This window comes from Tauraco erythrolophus, chromosome 14 (assembly GCF_009769465.1).
Source record: "Tauraco erythrolophus isolate bTauEry1 chromosome 14, bTauEry1.pri, whole genome shotgun sequence".
In the NCBI taxonomy this organism is placed as follows: Eukaryota; Metazoa; Chordata; class Aves; order Musophagiformes; family Musophagidae; genus Tauraco; species Tauraco erythrolophus.
In genome coordinates this window covers 16,163,776-16,181,653 of record NC_141478.1, presented here as the reverse complement: position 1 = coordinate 16,181,653, position 17,878 = coordinate 16,163,776, and the positions used below count along the sequence as shown (strand labels likewise).

Here is a 17,878-nt window from a genome sequence, read left to right as displayed (position 1 = left end):
CACAACCACCTCCTCCCCTCAAACCCACGAAAACTCCCAACCCAGCCACCACCAAATCCCACTACTATGCATAATACGGTCTGAAAATTGTACTTATGGCAGCTCTGCATGCTTTAAAAACAAGCTGAATCGAATACTGTATTAGTGGCATGTTTGTTGCTCAAGTTTTAAATAGTCAAAAGCCCTGACCAGGTGTAGCTAGTTATTCACCTAAACAAGCATAGAAGTTATATTAAGTTAAAAGGCACAAAGGGAACACTGCCCGCTTCAGGTCTTCAAAATTTAGTTACCAGTTTAGAGCTAAAGAGATTTTGTTTTTCTTCTTTGATTATGAAGAAAAGATAGAAAGTGGGCGATAAAGACCTTCTAGTTTTAACCTTCTGCCCCAAACCTCATTAAATGACATAAAAAGAACAAATCCAATTCATAAAAATAACTTTCTTTAACAGAGTAGATTTAAAATATAAAGCACTGCTTTTTTTTTTTAAAGCGTCCTAGTAACAAACTTATATTCTGAGCAAGTTCCTGTTTCAAAGCTGAACTAAATTACAATTTTTAAATGAACGTCCACAGACTTTTGATACTTTATAGCAAATTACACATTATTATCCATTTTTCTAATCCTTTGTTAGTTTTTGAAGCCTGAAAAACATTAGAAATATTCTCATCTTTGTAATTACCATAAGCAACCAATTTTACAGCTAAACATAGCATTCTGGTCAACCAGGTAAATAGATAACATTTGGAAAACATGAGACTCCAGAGAGCTTGCAGTATAAAGGGGATCACCTTCAGGGTGTCCTCAGACCAAATTTAGAAATACCTTCTGAAGATTTCTTTTTGGATTTTTCCCCTTCCAGATTTCACTACAAATAGGATGCCTTTTCTTTCCTGAAGCAACAGGAGAAAAGGAATTGTGCTTGGATACCACATTACAGCTGTATGGTTCGGCTAGTCAGAATTATGGCTGACACATAGTTCACTATGAAAAAATCACATTCCTTTTAACATCCATTACAGCTTATTAAATTACAGAAATTCCCATCCTGTCCACCCAGATGTGATAGCTGGTGCTGGGCACTCTCAGTCAAAAAGCCTTTAATCAACAGTTCCAAAAGAGCAGCCAAAGTCACTCAGAGCAAACAGAAACTGAAGTCCCATCTAACATGCACTGGCATCAGAGGAACAGGTAAAGCCTCTGTCTCCAGTGTCTGTCTTGTCTGATGTTTCACTAGTTACGCCACACATTGACCTTCAGTTGATTCTTCCTAAAAACACTGTTCAAGTTCACAGAACGGAATTCATGGTAAAAATCACTTTGACAGAAGATCCTTCCTCAGCATGTACACTGCATTAAAGCAGTAATGATGGGAACACTTAAAATAATTGTGTTAAATCAAGGAGGGACGCAGCTTAATCCATGTCTACACAGATATGAAGGAAGCTCTTTTTAACTGCTTTTAATCCAGGATTCCTCCAGTATCAGCATTTAAACAGGTGAAAGTTTATTCAACCAACCTAACAGAAAAGGAGATTTTGTTTCCCTCTCTGTCAAAGCTGAACACTAATTATCTCCCCCTATATATCTTTACAATTTTTCTTCCTGAGGATTAAAACTGCAGTCTACATTCCAGCACTGACTGGATGAAGATTAGGTTATTTGCATCCAATTAAAATCTGAAATTGATGTATCAGAGTACTAATGTCATTAAAGCACAAATAATCCATTATGCCCTTTATGGTCTGGCAGTAGTTTGAAGGAGTTTTAGCACTCCACAGAAAAAAAAATGCACACTGCCTACTGGGCAGCATGCTATTTCAGAAAGTGGATTCAACACAAATAATTTTTTAGCTGACCTAATGCATGAGTTACTGTAAAAGACACCTCCCTAGTACAGAAGAGAGAACAACATTTGATGACATCTGCACCAAAAATACAACTAATGAGCCTTGTAAATTGATAGTTAGTACCCTCCGTACTTACTGAAAGAAGAAAACACTCCTCCTAACATTTACCACTTAGCAGAGGGACTCTAATCCCAGTTCAGCCTCTCCTCCCCTGCCCCTTTTCCTAAAGTCACAACGAAAAAACCCAGGCGACAGCTGCAATTGATTGTTGCTCTTTAATAAAAACTAAAATGGCACTTTCATTTAATATCCAGTTAAGTTGGTTAGATGAAAATCTTCACTGACTACATGCTCTATATTCAAAGTCAATTTTTCTGACGGATCTACTGTACCCTCATGTACATGCAAATGAAGAAAACTTTGGCTTTCATTACCTCCATAGAAGTGGTAGAATCACCAAAAGGCATTTGTAATGCTTTGAACTCATTGTATATATAACTTCTAACAGTGCTCTAACCTGCCCTTCTGTTCCTCTAGCTCATGTAACGTGAATACACTTCAAATTCGTCAGACACTCAGAATGCAACTTCAAAGTCGTAACACTTGATCTGATCACAGCAAAGTTCAAAACATCCCCAGCATTTGAGGAAGTACTGCTTACAGCAGTCTATATATTGTAAAACATGCTGTCAGTACAGTGTGTACAAAACCTCAAAATATTAACAGCTTCAACTCCATTTCATCAGAGATTAATTACTATTACAAGGATTAGATATCCCTACATAAAGACATGCACAAGTTTCTGTAGAGTTAAAAGAACCCTATTTCATCTGACACTTTTATCCATTTGTAACTGAGCAGAAGGGCAAGATTCCCTGAAGTATTTTATCACACATTCAAGAAATACTTCTGAAGATTCTCTATCACAGCTTGTTTTCATTCTACTCCTAAAAAGATGATAAACAGCAAGATCCCAACTACTTGCTTGTGTAACATTTTAGTTGTAGCAATACTTCTATGAAATTTAAAATACAGTTAAAAATTTTTCATCACACTAATACAAGGATCGGCTGAACTCCGAAGTTTCTAGAAACTTCAGAGCAATAGCGGAAATAAATCCCATAATTGACTTATTAGCCCCGCTAGAAAATGAGATAAAATAGGCGTATGTTTAACTTGCTGCCTCCTAATGTAATTGCAGTTCCCTGAACTGACAGGAAGGCCCTCTCTCTCTGAGAATCTAAGGCAATTCATAGATTTCATAGATTTCTAGGTTGGAAAAGACCTTAGAGATCATCCAGTCCAACCGTCCCTAATCTCCCATTAAACCATATCCTTAAGTAGTTCATCCACCCTTTTCTTAAACACATCCAGGGATGGGGACTCAACCACCTCCCTGGGCAGCCTATTCCAGTGGCTGACAACCCTTTCAGAGAAGAAATACTTCCTAACATCCAACCTGAATCTCCCCTGACTAAGCTTATACTCATTTCCTCTTGTCCTATCACCCATCACTAATGTAAAGAGCCCTTCCCCCACCTCCCCTTCTCAAGTATTTATAGGCCGTAATCAGGTCTCCCCTCAGCCTCCTCTTCTTCAGGCTAAACCGCCCCAACTCCCTCAGCCGCTCCCCATAAGTTTTATTTTCCAGCCCCTTGACCAGTTTAGTCGCCCTTCTCTGGACCCGCTCCAGGAGCTCAATATCTCTCTTAAAGCGAGGGGCCCAAAACCGGACACAATATTCCAGGTGCGGCCTCACCAGTGCCGAGTACAGGGGCAGGATCACTTCCCTGCTCCTGCTGGTCACACTATTCTTGATACACGCCAGTATCCCATTGGCCTTTTTGGCCACCTGGGCACACTGCTGGCTCATATCAAGCTGGTAGTCAACCAACACCCTCAGGTCCTTCTCCGCCAGGCAGCTCTCCAGCCACTCTTCCCCGAGCCTGTAGCGATGCTTGGGGTTTTTACATCCCAAGTGAAGGACTCTGCACTTGGCCTTATTAAAGCTCATGCCATTGGCCTCAGCCCAACGATCCAGTCTGTTCAAATCCCTCTGAAGGGTCTCCCTACCCTCGAGCAGATCGACACAGCCTCCCAGCTTGGTGTCGTCCACAAACTTACTGAGGGTACATTCAATCCCCTCATCCAGGTCATTGATAAAGATGTTAAACAGAACCGGACCCAGCACTGAGCCCTGGAGAACCCCACTGGTGACTGGCCTCCAGCCGGATTTAGCCCCATTTACCACCACAATTGATGTTATCTGTTACAGTACAACACATGAAATAAATGTGAGGCAAGTCATTTTTCATCCACTTGAAAAATCAGACACCTAACTGAAGAATACTGCAGCAAATCTTAATTTGAATTGATGATGCACGATAGATAAGGTTACGTAGTAAGAATCTTGTTGGCTACGCTAAAATACCAAATTCTACAGCCTGCTCTAGAAAGGCTATGGTAAGTATGCAAGCTGTGTACCAATGAATCACCAACCCTGATATGTCAGGGAAGTACTTGAGGATCATTATCATGTTTGTTAGTCAAACAGGAAGGAACGAGCAATGTAAAATCAGACTATGAAGAGACAGCTCTGATAGTACTGGTCGGAAACTTACAGTTCAATCCCTAGATGTCAACTGTGGCTACTAACACAACATTTGCAGGTTTATTTTCAATTATAATTCTAGCATTTGATAACAGATAAACCTACAATTTTGATTAGATTACCTAGCTGTAAGAGGGTTAAATAATACGGGTTAGCTACATAGAACGCCACATAGAAACACTAAACATACTCGTTAAACTAAATTTGTGTCTCTTTAATCTTCAATAAACAAAATTAAGAATATTTTAAATAGACCTATGAATGTTTCAAAAATAACACTCTGTAAAAGTCAGAGTTATGTTTATTTTCCTTGGTGTTCTACTGTAATTAAAAAAAGTTACGTGTAACAAGGGACTAGTTTACTCTCACACTCCCTGTTGCTTGTAACACTTCATGCTACTATATACTTTATCACACAGAGTATTATTTGAAAAGAACCAGATCTCTAGATGGAATTCTAGCTGTGCTGTATACACATCTTAAAAACAAAGCACCAGTGCTAATCGTCATGCACTGGATGGAAAATTGGTACCTTTAACAATCCAAAACTTGTTAAAGAAGAATCTGAACTTCAAAAATCAGATGCAGAGGGTCAATGTGTTGCAATGCAAGTGACAATTTAATTAAAATATGTTTAATTTTATAAGAGCTGAAGTTAGCAATGTTAGCATCCTAAACTGTTTTCTCTGTTCTAGCCCCTTATCTGGGAGCAACACATAGAAACACTGGAGTATTTTCTGCTTCAGTTGAACCACTAACTTTTGCAGCAATGTATACATGTCCAATTAAATGCAGTAAACCTTAAAATAATTTTCCTGACAAACAAAATAATTACAATGACCAACGATCATCATTTTTCACAAGCTATCTCCTTACCATTAAAGGAAGAGCCCCTATTTGCAAGTGATGAAGTCGAGGAGGTGCATGGTAGTGGGCCAAGTGAGGATGCAAGGGCCCTGGAGGGTAAGTAGCTGCAGTCACACCAGCTTCAATTCCCAGTTCCCTGTCACATGAATGAAAGTAGCATTATAGTAAAGGTACATCTTGACTCCTAGATACAATTCCACTTCTTTGGAAAGCGTACCGACACAGCACTGCTACCGTAACAGTTTTATGCAAGTCTTCTCTGTAGCTCACACTTGTGGGAACAGCAGCTGTCATGCATGCACCTCTTTTCTAATGGTAAAAAGTATTTTTTTTTAAATAATAAATATTTTGCAGAACTTAACTGTAACCTTCATGAGCAGGCCTGATGCAATTTTAAATAAGTTCAGATAAAGAAGAGAATAAATTAGTTTGTAACTCAAATCCAAACCTCTATTTTACAGAGAACAGAAATATAAGTATAGTCTTCAGCAATGTTTTACTTGCCTATTTTAAAGTCAATTCTTGAAATAGCTACCTACAGTCAGTAACACTCAACTCCATTTTAAAAGCAATGGATAAAACCCACTAGAAATATATTTAAGATATCGAGTACTCAAAGCAGTATTTCAAAGCCGTATCAACATCTAGAAATTTTAAACTACAAATGCATGCAACACTTTTTAAAATCACAGTCAGCATTACCAGCACTGTGATAAACACATTATGGCCTTTTGTCCTGAGTCCCAAAGAACTAAAATAGTATCTGATTACTAACCAGGCAGATCTCTCCGGAGCTTGTCGAGGATGGGAAGACATTGTCTGAGGCACATGAATGTGATGTCCATGACCATAATTTGGATGCATTCTGTGAGGATGTGGAGGAGGCCGTTCATGGGCACGTCTAAACAAAATAAAACAGCAACAGTTAATTCACATACTTGTTAGCATCAAGAAAGCGACATCCATAATCAAAACATTATAGACTGAATTACTGGAATGCATTTAAAATAAAAAAAAAAACCCAAAACTCTCCATACAGTATTTTAATTTCAACTTTAGATATAAGTTAGAAGCTAATTATAATACAGATTTCATATTCAAAGACAAAGCCAGCTTCAGCTACTGCGATCCGCCCTTCACTTGGCAGATGTGATTACAGAAGGGCTGACAAAGCGTTTAATCCTAACTTCAAACAGCAGGTAGGAAAGCAAAGGCCACATGACGGTCATGTTGAGATTTAGAGTCATTCACAGCTATGCTGCAGTTTGTTTCTAGTAAAATTATACCAGCAAAGGTAATTAGGGGAAATTTAATAGACTGATCAGAGGACATTTTCCTTGAAACGTGCTTGCATCATAGCTCAAGTAATAAAAGCATACAGTTTTTTCCATGCCAGCTAGTAAATAACTAAAGTTTTGGAAAAAAAATCTTCAAAAAAACCTTGCAGCTGACTTCTGTTACTTTACCACTTCCCAGTTACAGAAAGAAAAGGATTGGTATTTTTCTTTCCATTGCTTTCAATGTAGAAAGTATTTTTTTTTATTCAACCTAGAAACTTGGATTTTGCCAAAAGCAGTACACTGTCTTCAGATTCAGTACCACCTTAATCTACCTGACAAAGTAAACTAGATGTATTGTAAATTTACATGTCTAAAGAAGTAAAAAGTTACTTAACAGCACACTATCCTAATTACTGTAAATTGGCAATTCTCCAGAGAAATCTGTAAAGCTTGTATAAACTGTGTTAGAAGTATTAGTTTTCTGCAATGGAACAGCCCTATCAACAGATCTTACTCCTAGTCTGGCCTCCCTTCAGTTTATCAAATAACTATGGGGAAAAATCTGAAAGAACATATTTTAACAAAAAAACATAGCAAAAAAACTTCCACAGTTCCATAAAAATCGAATGTCATGTAGGCTCATTTTTCCTAAATTCAGTCTGAATTTAAAAGACACATTTGAAATTATTTCTATGAACGTAAAAACTCCTAGGCTGTCTATCCCACAATCTTAGCACAAAGTGAGTGATCAGATTTAAAATGAACAGAAAATCCATATGTTACACAAATGCAGGGCACCCTATTACACTGCCTTCTGCACACTGTGTGGCTGATTCCAAGACCTTAAGGAAGTTATAGCTATTGTACCCACACTTGAGACATGACAGTGAGAAGAGGACTCTAATAACTTTCTTCTTCCAATCCTGAAAGAGTCCTACATTGGTAGACAGAAGGTGTACAAGCTAGACTATCCCATCTGCTAGTTCTAGAAACGGAGGATGAAACAGCATCTAAGAATGCTTTGAGATGCCAGGACACAGAACCAAAGGAACTGCAAGTCTGCTGTCAGTCTCAGTCTGTGTATTAAATAACAGAGTGAATGTAGACAAGTTTCTGGTTGTCAGAGTATAATCTGATTTATATGAGGTTGGGCCAAGACACCTACAATCTTGATTTTGCATGCAATTTGTATGAGGATTAGAGAGGAAAAGAAAGACCAAGGGTGGAACAATTTCATAAGACTACAAAACAAAATAGAGGAGAAACCTCACTGAACAAACTGACATTGTTTGACCCGAGATTAGTGACTTCAGAGAGAATGTCAACGAAGAACCTATTATCAACATTTGACTACAGCTTCTATACACACAAAGAAAATTCACTAGGCTAAGAAATGCCAATATTCACATTTCCAATCCCCAAGCTACCTGAAAGTTCCCAGAACTGGTAAGATAGCTACCATTATTATTTTTTCTTAAAATGCTATCTTGCTGCCTCACATTCACTGGCTTCAGAGTTCCAAAATTAATTTTTGGGTATGACTGCATAATCATGGGCATACACAAGCGGAATGCTTGTATGTTTAGGTTAAGGTGCTAGAGGTTATGCCATTTGCATAAGCAAAGATAACAAAAGAACAGGTGTAGGTTCAGACAGATCAAAATTTTAATGACTGAGAAAGCAGGGTTATATTTTAGCTTCCTGGGGTATAGGAGGGGGAAGTCTGTCATGTGCCACTTTGTGAGCAGTTGTTGCCTATAGATATTTTTATGAACTACCTGGAAACTGCCTCAAAAGTTGCAGTTAAAGCAAACTTTTGTTTAAGCATTAACGTCTACATCAGTTTTAAGTTAGTTACCAGCAGAATTTGTATAACAAAGTTGGGAGCAACAACTAGAGAGCTCATTCTTGAAATACTCTTGGATATTTCAAAGCATTATCTCCAGAATTAAAATAACTTCAGTTCCTGACTGAACATGAAGCCAGTACTGACCTGATTTCCGTTAATACTAGTGTCATGAATCTACTTTCACAACAACAGTAGCATCTCTTAAACAATATCACCAAAGCTACATCTCAGCATTGGTCACATTCTCATATGGATACTATTCAGTCTCTTCTTCTAAAGACATAAAGGCATAGTGAAGCTATATAAGTATCTAAGGTTAAATCTGAATTAAATCTGGTAAATGGTCTCTTATATGATAAATCGTTCATTTTATTTTAAAGCATTGGTTAGATAAAAAGAATCTTAACCGCATCAATAAGTCAAAACACACTGCCAAGGAACACATTTGAAAGAAGCTTATGATGTATTTTCTAGGCTGACCAGCTTGAAAAGGAATTCCTGCCTGTTATCTGGAGGATGAGTAATGAGCAAGAGAAAGGTAAGCTTCCCTTCTCTTCCATACCCCGTTCGTGCCTTACCTGGAGACACTGCTGAGAGATGTAATGAAACAGGTTCAGTCTTACTGTTCTCATGTGACCGTGACGGTATGTAAAGACACTTCTTACCACGGTTTCATACTAACAGTTCCTAACCATGCAATTAACAGTCTGAGATTCACATGCAACATTTTACAAACCTGAGGGAAATTAATTATATGTTTAGATATTGCTCTGAGTACATTTGTGACATACGTTGGGTGTTGCATCATTCTTCTTCTCTGGACCTCCATCCTCTGGATCACTTCATGAGGATGTAGCCTCTGTGCTGGAGGTGCTGTTGCAGGGATGTGATGGGATATAGGCTGGTGTGTTGCAGGAAGATGCTGTGGTATTGGAGCAGCTGCATTGGCTAAAGGATGAGTTGGTGGTGGAGGTGGAACAGGATGAGAAGATGCATGAGAGGAGATTGAAGGATGGAAGGGATGCACTGGATGAGGAATGACATATTCTACTTGAGGTGGAGGTTGTGGCTGTGGAGGAGGATTTCCATGAGAGTGAGGACATGCAGAAGCCTGATGGTGAAGAGGTCTGGTCAAAGAAGCATCTGCAATGAAAACATCAGGTGCTTTTAATTCGGTCAGTAGCAGATTTTGACTTAAAATTATTTTTAAAAGTATCTTTGCACAGGTGCTTCAGTATTACTACACCAGTGTAAACAGTGGCAACATGGGAACATGTGTTTTTGCAATTATAAAATAAAGTGAACCCAGCAATATACCCTACAAGAAACCCACACTTTGTGCAGCCGAAAGTATTCCACTTGCCAATGTTGGTAAAAAGAAAAAAAACAAAACCAAAACCGTGTGATGCATGCTGAAAAAGATATATATGGTGAGAAATCTTACTTCAAGTTTATTATTTTTTTAACAATTCAACCCCCTCCCCCCAAGTCCACTATCCATTGCCCACTAGAGACAATAAAATCCAAAAAAAAGAAATCACAATCAAACAAATGAGTTGACTCTCTGAGCTTGCTCAAGCAGAACTCATTGAGGTGATGGGACAGGGGACAGACCAAGGAAAAAGAAATGAAAAGGCATTGCTAAAATAGAAAGGAGATAAAAAATATTTTCTTAGTAAATGTAGTTTTTCAACTCTGAATGTTATTAAGGTCAAAAGAAAGTATTTTAATTTCACCTTGATCCTGTTCAAATCCTCACACAAACTGAACTGTTTCAATACATTTCTTAATATGTGTTTTGCTAGGTCAGTTCTAAGACTAGTTCTAAGCAAGCAGCTACTAAGAGTTTTCGTATGTTGTCCGGGATGTATGTTTTCTTGTTTGTTTGGTTCCCACCCCCAGGTACCCAGCACTTATCAGTACTTACAAGGAGAATGCATGTAATGTCGACAGGAAGAGAGCGAGGCCTGAGGAGGAGGTTGCGGCTGTGGCTGCGCAACCATACTCGATCCATATCCGTCTATTGTTATTGATTGGCTTGGGCCAGCACCAGCCTGGTGCCCAAAAATTGCAGTTCGAGATGAAGAACCAGGACAGCAGGGGTCAAAAGCTGAGGTTCCATGAAAAGCACCACTTCCATGACTTCTTATACCACTGCTGCTTAAGTCTACTGGCAATGCCTGCTGCGTAAACAAACCACCTCTTTTCAAGCAATTCTTCATACATTGAAAACAAAGTCACCCTCAAATATAATATGATAAAAAATATAAATAAATACTATCACAAGCAATTGGGATCAAAATTTTTAAGTTTTAAGGCTCGACTCTGGAACACTCTTTAGATATGGTTAACATATCTTATTCCTAAGTTCTTGAATCTGGTGAGAGATACTAAATTCATTACATGAGATTGTGTGAAAAAAAACCCCAAAACTCCATGATGGATAAATCAGAGAGTGTATGGGAGCAACATGTATTGAAATATTTGGAGGCAAAAAAGAATTAGTGTTTCAGTTATGTCTAATGTATTACACTTAAACCAGAAACCAGTTTGATAGTTCTGCATGTTATAAATTAAGTTTGCACAGTATTGTTCTTACTTATAACTATATTGTTTTAAAAGCTGTGACTTCAGTTACTTAAGTCTTTAAAAATGGTTTTCTACCTTTTATAAACAGAGCGCTAGACTTGATTTTTTCTTTCCTTAAAGCAGTTCAATTATTTGCATTGAAAAACCACTATGATCAGCAGAGGTTATTTCAAGGTATTTACATTTCGCTTGCTTAAACAGCGACTATCGTCTTACAGTAATCAAGATGTCTGCTGTCACTGATTACTTGTTTCATTATGACTTTCTGTAAAATTTGGATTTTTTGTGTCCTTATATTACAGTTCAAATTTTCCTTTTAGTTCCCTTCTATAATGCCTGCTACAGAACAAGAGAATAATTCACAATTCAGCATCCTATTCTATTTTCTCGTATCTATAACAACTTGAAATTGCAAAGGGAGAGTCACAAGAATTAAACATGCCTGGTCATGGTAACTGGTGCCAGAACTGCTGCTTGCTCCACAAGGTGCAGACACTGGAGGCGGTCTTTCAACAGGGCAGCTGGAGTCACTGAATGAAGGAGATAGTGGAACAGCGGGGTGAGGGTTGTGGTGGTGGTGGTGGTGATGTTGATGTTGAAAGTGGTGGCCATGCTGCTGAAAGCAGCTTGTATGTGGGTACCCCAATGCAGGATGAGTCGGCGAAGGTCCTCCACAAGGAGAATGTTGAGGGCAGCATGACGGTAACCTTGGCAGGGCTGGAGGGCTAGTTTCCAGTGTTGTGTTAGATGCAGTTCTTCTTACATCATCTTGAAGATAAAGAAAGTTAATATTGAAATCAAAGAAATTAGTAAAGCTGATCACCAGAAAGCAGTGTCTTACATAGAAAACAAAATAATTGTACTTCACAATTAAATAATTAACTGCCTGAAAAACAGATCTAGGCTAAACTAAAACAAACTGGATTCAAAAAAGATTTGGCTATGCCTGCCAAATGAATCAAAACTTAATGGTTCAGGTGGAAGTACTCATGAGAACCACTAGAGGACATGAACTAACACTTGCCTTATTCTACTAACTTAAGACATGTTATCAGTAGGGAAAGGAGGAAAGATTGTCCCCATGGTTAGTGTACAGAGACCTCAAATTCTTGTACAATATGGTCAGCTCAGGATTTTTGTACCTCACCTGACCTGCAGATAGGGGCAGGGCACTCATATTTCAGAGATGTTATGAGTGTTACCTGTATATACAGCTCTGTTTTAGGTCAGTATCTATATAGATCTGTAGAAATGTGCTTTCAGTGAAGTCATCTACAGGGGAGGTTCAAGGACTCTATCTATATACATCCCTCACTTCCTTATAATAGACATTAAAAAACCCCACTCCTGTAACACACTGCAATGGGATATTTAATTCTCTGTAATCTACATTCTATCTCCTCAAAAAGCAAGGATGTGGTTCATTAGGTACAACCAAATCACTCCAATAGGCAAAAGCAGAAGGCTCCAGCACAACTTCTTCATCTCCGGGGAGAAATCAATGATCTTTTTCACATTCCTGTCCTCTCAACTTATTACTGTTATGTTCATATCCTGGTTTTGTCTGGGACAGAGTTAGTTTTTCTTTTTAGCAGCTAGAAGAGCTCTGTGTTTTGGATTTAGTCTGGGATTTGTTATGAGAAAAATGTTGATAGAGCTCTGATGTTTATAGCTGGTACTGAGACCTCAAGGACCTTTCAGCTTCCCATGTTTTTGCCAGGGTGCAAAAGCACAACAGGCTGAGGGGAGGAGCATGGCTGGGACAAAGGGTGCACAACTCCTCTGAGGGTTTGAACTCAAATTTAGGATTGAGGGTCAAATTGGCCTATGGAGTATTCCACATCATGCAGTGTCATGCCTGATATATAGATGAGGGTTGACCAGGAAGGTTTTTTATTTTCTTTTTCTTTCTTTTTTTTTTTTTTTAAATAAAAGTTCACATGCCATTTAACCTAAAGAACCCTGAATAACTTCCTCTACCTCCTTTGTACTAGAAGGCAACACAACAGTTTAGAAAGCTCTCTCATTCTGTACCTCCAGCTGAAGTACCAGCACTGCCGCCACTGGGAAGACCAGAAGTCATCTCTGCTGCTGCAGAGGGCTGGCTGTTGGAGACGTTTGGAGCTGCATCAGAGGCCTGCTCTGAGGTAGACGTACTAGAACTGTTACTGGAAGCAGAACTCACAATCTGCGGCTCTGCTCTAGCTGATGTGGTTGGCACAACTGTCGGCTCTAGAGAAAGAAAAAAATTTTCATGTTCTTTAAGTTTTAAAAGCTGCTGAGTGTTTTAATTGTTGTTGCCGATTTTTAATTATTTTTACAAGAAATTCTCAATTCTGGTTTTGCCAGATGCTAAGAAATTCAGTACACAAAAGCTTGACAGGTACAAAATACAAAAGTTAACTCTATTTCACTCGTGTGTGGGAAAAAAATATTATCTTGTTTTCTTTTTTAAAAAAAAAACCCTCACATTTTAAGTATTAATATAAAATCAATTCCCAACAAAATCTGACACACCAAGTTTTATTTCTTGAATAAAATACTATTAGAAAGAAAATTAAATTACTTTGGTACTTTATGATGAAAACACTTGCTGAAATCTTCCATAAATCCATAGGCAAACTACTCTATGGTTAAGTATTATCCTTACCATTTTTTTTAATGTTTACAAAGTGCAGAAAAACTTTTAGATAACTAACCAAGAACAGTGTAACATCTTTACAAACTTCAGTCATTCTAGATGCATAGTACTAAAGGCTATAGCAAGATAAACTTGGTTTCTAGTCTCAACACACATTAAAAGCAGATTCATCAAATCAGTATCGTGATTTCTGTTAAAAGTACATACATGTTCATTTTGCATATTGTAAAGGTAATAATCGGGAACATATTTAATTGGACCCAGGAAAATACACCAAACATTTGATAAATCTTGCTCTCTACTACACAATTGTAAACAGGTTAAAATTTTAAAGAGATACTTGATTGTATAATTCAAATTTAGTTTTGAAAGTCTGCCTTTGACTATAAGTTTGAAATTTCTCTCTAATTACTAACAAGGCAATGACATTAGGGACATGAGATACCATAAAGGGGAATATCACCAGAAACAGCTCAGGTATTTTTAGCACAAACTTCTGCATGGATATCGGGTGGGGGGAGGAGCATCAAGACACTTCAAATACTTTTCTTACACAAAGTCTCAAAATATGACTTGTTTTCAAGATTTCTCTCTTTATCTAGTAGGTATATCAGCAACTCAGTGAGCAAGGGAATAAATATATCCCACTTTTTGCTAAGTCTTCCAACTCATCACATAAAACTCCATGATCTGATACCTACATTTAAATTCCTTTGGATTTCAAGGTGGCATTTCAATACACTAATTTTATTTGAAGGAAAACATTTGGGAGAAATGCATTAATGTTTAAATTCAGAAACAGCAAGTATATAGGACATGTATAGCTTAACATTGATACGTGATCACACAGCGGTCAAGACTGGATGCTAATACATTCTGAAAGCAATCCTGCAGTCAGACAAGTCTCAATTCTATCAGCCTCAAACACCCTGCTAGGCTGTTACTGTTGTAACTCACCATCAGCAATACAGACAGTTCTGTTTCTCCCCCCTCAAACCAGTAAAAGCCAGTGGGCTTGGTCAATCTCAAACTACTAGCTAAGAGAAACTTAATTTCTACACACTTCCCAGACATTAATCCAGGAAGATGGAGATACGATCCTTATGCTCATGGAAGTAATTAGCAAAGTTTTAAGACCAGTAGCTTTGAACACATCAGTAAAGTTATGATAAAGTGTGTAGCTGCCTTGTAACAGTGTTAATTTGGAATTTTTATCATTTTACACTAGTTCCTGTGTGAAGTTTGATTCCTAAACCCCAAAATAGTATCCTTGAAATCCCAGAAGACTCATCTTAGGAAAGTATTTCCTCTGGGGAGGGAAGACACGGCTACTTTTAAAATATACACATGACCAAAGTAAAAGTTCATTCAGTAATAATATTTTTTACTAGAATTCAGTTCCTAACCCTTCTAACTCTCCAACTCACCCTAAAAATCAAGACAACTTGAAGAATAAGATATTGTAAGATACTAGCTTTTAATACATCCAAGGATGGAACCACAACATGACAAAACTTCTGCTAAACATTAAAAGTAGCATACACCCAAGAAATCCCCCAAAACCACCACCAAACAAAAAAACCTTGCAAAAATGTACATGAGGTTTAGTTTTTCCTTCTCTCAACTTCTGACAATACCCGGAAGTTGCTCTTATGATTTTCAGCAGAAATAAGACTTATTAAGTGCCAGTAGGTTTTAATGTTGGGAAACAATGAAAGGTTACAGCTTCAGAAACCTAACATACTATACTAGTTTGGCATTAGGTGTTTTTTTTTTTTTTTCTTTTAAAATTACTTTTATTCCAAGGCCTGAAGGAACAGTAACTATTTCAAAGCATAGGCAGCGATAGAATTTCCTTTTATATAGTGCTGTATCGAAGTAAGTGCATATTTTTAAAGAAGTAGTTCCAACCTGCTCTGTAATTTCTGCCTGGTGAGTCAGCCCTCAGACACACACCCGAGTCTGTTTTGGAAGAAAAATTAGATCTAGTATACCCATTGGGATTGCCTAAACTTTTAATTTTAAAAGGAAGGCTGCAAGAGGATTTTCTGACAGGCTTTGAATTTAGTTTGTTCAGAATTTAGACTTTTTAATAGAATGGTATGTTATAAATTAATTCCACTCCCGTTAAACTGATCATCCTGCTTCCAAAAAAGAAAAAGATTTCTCAGACGAATGCAACATACCATCTTCATCCACTGTAAGGTCCACTACTTCTGCTGCATTCTGCCTCAGTGGCTGTATGACTGTGGAAATCCTACTGCGGTTCCGCTGTTCTTGAGGTCGTGCAGCATGAGAACTAGAGCTTTGCCCCCAGTGGGATCTTGTGTGTCCAAGTGCTGAACGAGACCTAAAAAAAAGGTAACACCTTGAGTATTGACGTAAATTTAGTCATTATTTTCTCCTCAGTTTGAGAAGCTATTCAAAGTTATTTTTTTTATTTTCAGAAAAGCATTTTGTTGTATATTGAAATATCCCACTACTTTGCATTCACTAGATGTGTACTTACAAATATTACTGCAGCCTTTACTAGATAACATAAAGGCAAATACCCAACGGGTGGAGTTTAAAGGTCTTTAAACCATGTTCCTACAAAAACATACAGGTAACTTATAGAAAATTCACTGTGAAACTCTACAACTGCAGTCAGGCAGCAATTAAATTTGATGTTATGTTTTAACTCTTAAGAGTAAATGAAGAGTCTCCAAATCCTATACTATTCCTATGCAGTCTGAAACAACAGATCTATGAATGACAATATAAGGGTAAAGACAATATGTTGTAAACATTAAGTTCCTCTGCATGTTAAGTTATCATAGAACGGTTAGAGTTGGAAGGGACCTCAAAGATCATCTAGTTCCAACTCCCCTGACATGGGCAGGGAAACCCTCCACTACACCAGGTTGCCCAAAGCCTCATCCAACCTGGCCTTGAACACTTCCCAGGGATGGGGCATCCACAACTTCTCTGGGCAACCTGTTCCAGTGTCTCACCACCCTCTGAGTGAAAAATTTCTTCCTTATATCTAAATCTGCCCTCTTTCAGTTTAAAGCCATTGCCCTTTGTCCTATCACTACACGCCCTTGTAAAAAAGTCCCTCTCCAGCTTTCCTGTAGGCCCCCTTTAAGTACTGGAAGGCTGCTATAAGACCACCCCGGAGCCTTCTCTTCTCCAGGCTGAACATGACAGAATACTGTCAGAGGATAATTTCTATAGCTTAAATTTCAAAAATGTGCTAAAAGTGCAAAATCTCTGGACATTTCTCTCTTGAATATTATCCCCCACCACCATGAATGAACACAGCTTTGTGTAACACTTAATTAAACTTCAATGAAACGTGGCTTGAGGAGATGAAATTATAAGCCTGTAACCATACCTAAGGAAAGGGATGGTTTTACCTCTGTAGTATAACACTTAGCACCTATTCTATTCAATTTAGCCATACAAACTCACTCAAATCAATGACACTTCGGTGTTTAAGTTAAGAGGATACTATCTTTAAATAAGGTAATAATATTTTAACAGTATTGTATTTACCTGTTCACTCTCAAAAACCTTTAATTCTCTAGTATTTACATAAATCAAGTGGCTCTTATTTTCCAGTTTAAAAAAACAATGTACTCAGACTTCAGAAATTCAGAAGAGGAAAATGTGAAGAAAAGGGAATGACTTCACTAAAACCAAACAAAATCCACTGCACAAATCATCACGGAGCTCAGTCTACATTTCTGTTCTGCCTGTACTCCCTGCACCCTATCTGTGTAACTCACTAACAAAGATCAGTGTATTTTCCTGTGGTGCAAAAAGCATGCTTGCTGCAGTCTTCTCAACTGGCTTACACTTCAATTCCGCTTTAGTAGCCACTATAAAGTAGAGATCAGATTGGTTCGAAATGGCATGTTTTCTTTGAAGTCTGGATTTACATAATGTCCAAATTTATTTTTGTGTGCCCTACTAGCACTCCAGAATGAAATTTACCTCCCAAGCTCCTTTAAAAACTTTACTATTACTCTCTGGTGATCCAAGTTGCACTTTGGTAATACAAGGAGAGGTTAAGATCTCACCTCCTACTTCATCTTCCCCTTCCCTTCAGTTAACTACGAGTTAAGGTTCATGAGAGCACTTTGGCTTTGGTAGTAAAGGAGAGGAGAAATTAGCCGTGGAAGGATACACAGCATTGTCAGTGTTTACTT

The 17,878-nt window shown here is 38.0% G+C and overlaps 1 protein-coding gene across 5 annotated transcripts in view; it reads right to left on the bottom strand.

The window, feature by feature from the left end:
- The window catches only part of RNF111 (ring finger protein 111), a 59,850-nt gene that overhangs the window by 7,413 nt on the left and 34,559 nt on the right, over positions 1 to 17,878 (bottom strand). For all 5 annotated transcript variants that reach the window (XM_086620622.1, XM_086620621.1, XM_086620624.1 and 2 more), the window contains exons 4-10: positions 15,872 to 16,035; positions 13,079 to 13,276; positions 11,487 to 11,812; positions 10,383 to 10,638; positions 9,247 to 9,598; positions 6,102 to 6,227; positions 5,336 to 5,462 (exon numbers count right to left, since the gene is read on the bottom strand). In XM_086620622.1, the coding sequence (XP_086476748.1) occupies positions 5,336 to 5,462; positions 6,102 to 6,227; positions 9,247 to 9,598; positions 10,383 to 10,638; positions 11,487 to 11,812; positions 13,079 to 13,276; positions 15,872 to 16,035 (1,549 nt within the window). The remainder of the gene's footprint in view (positions 1 to 5,335; positions 5,463 to 6,101; positions 6,228 to 9,246; positions 9,599 to 10,382; positions 10,639 to 11,486; positions 11,813 to 13,078; positions 13,277 to 15,871; positions 16,036 to 17,878) is intronic.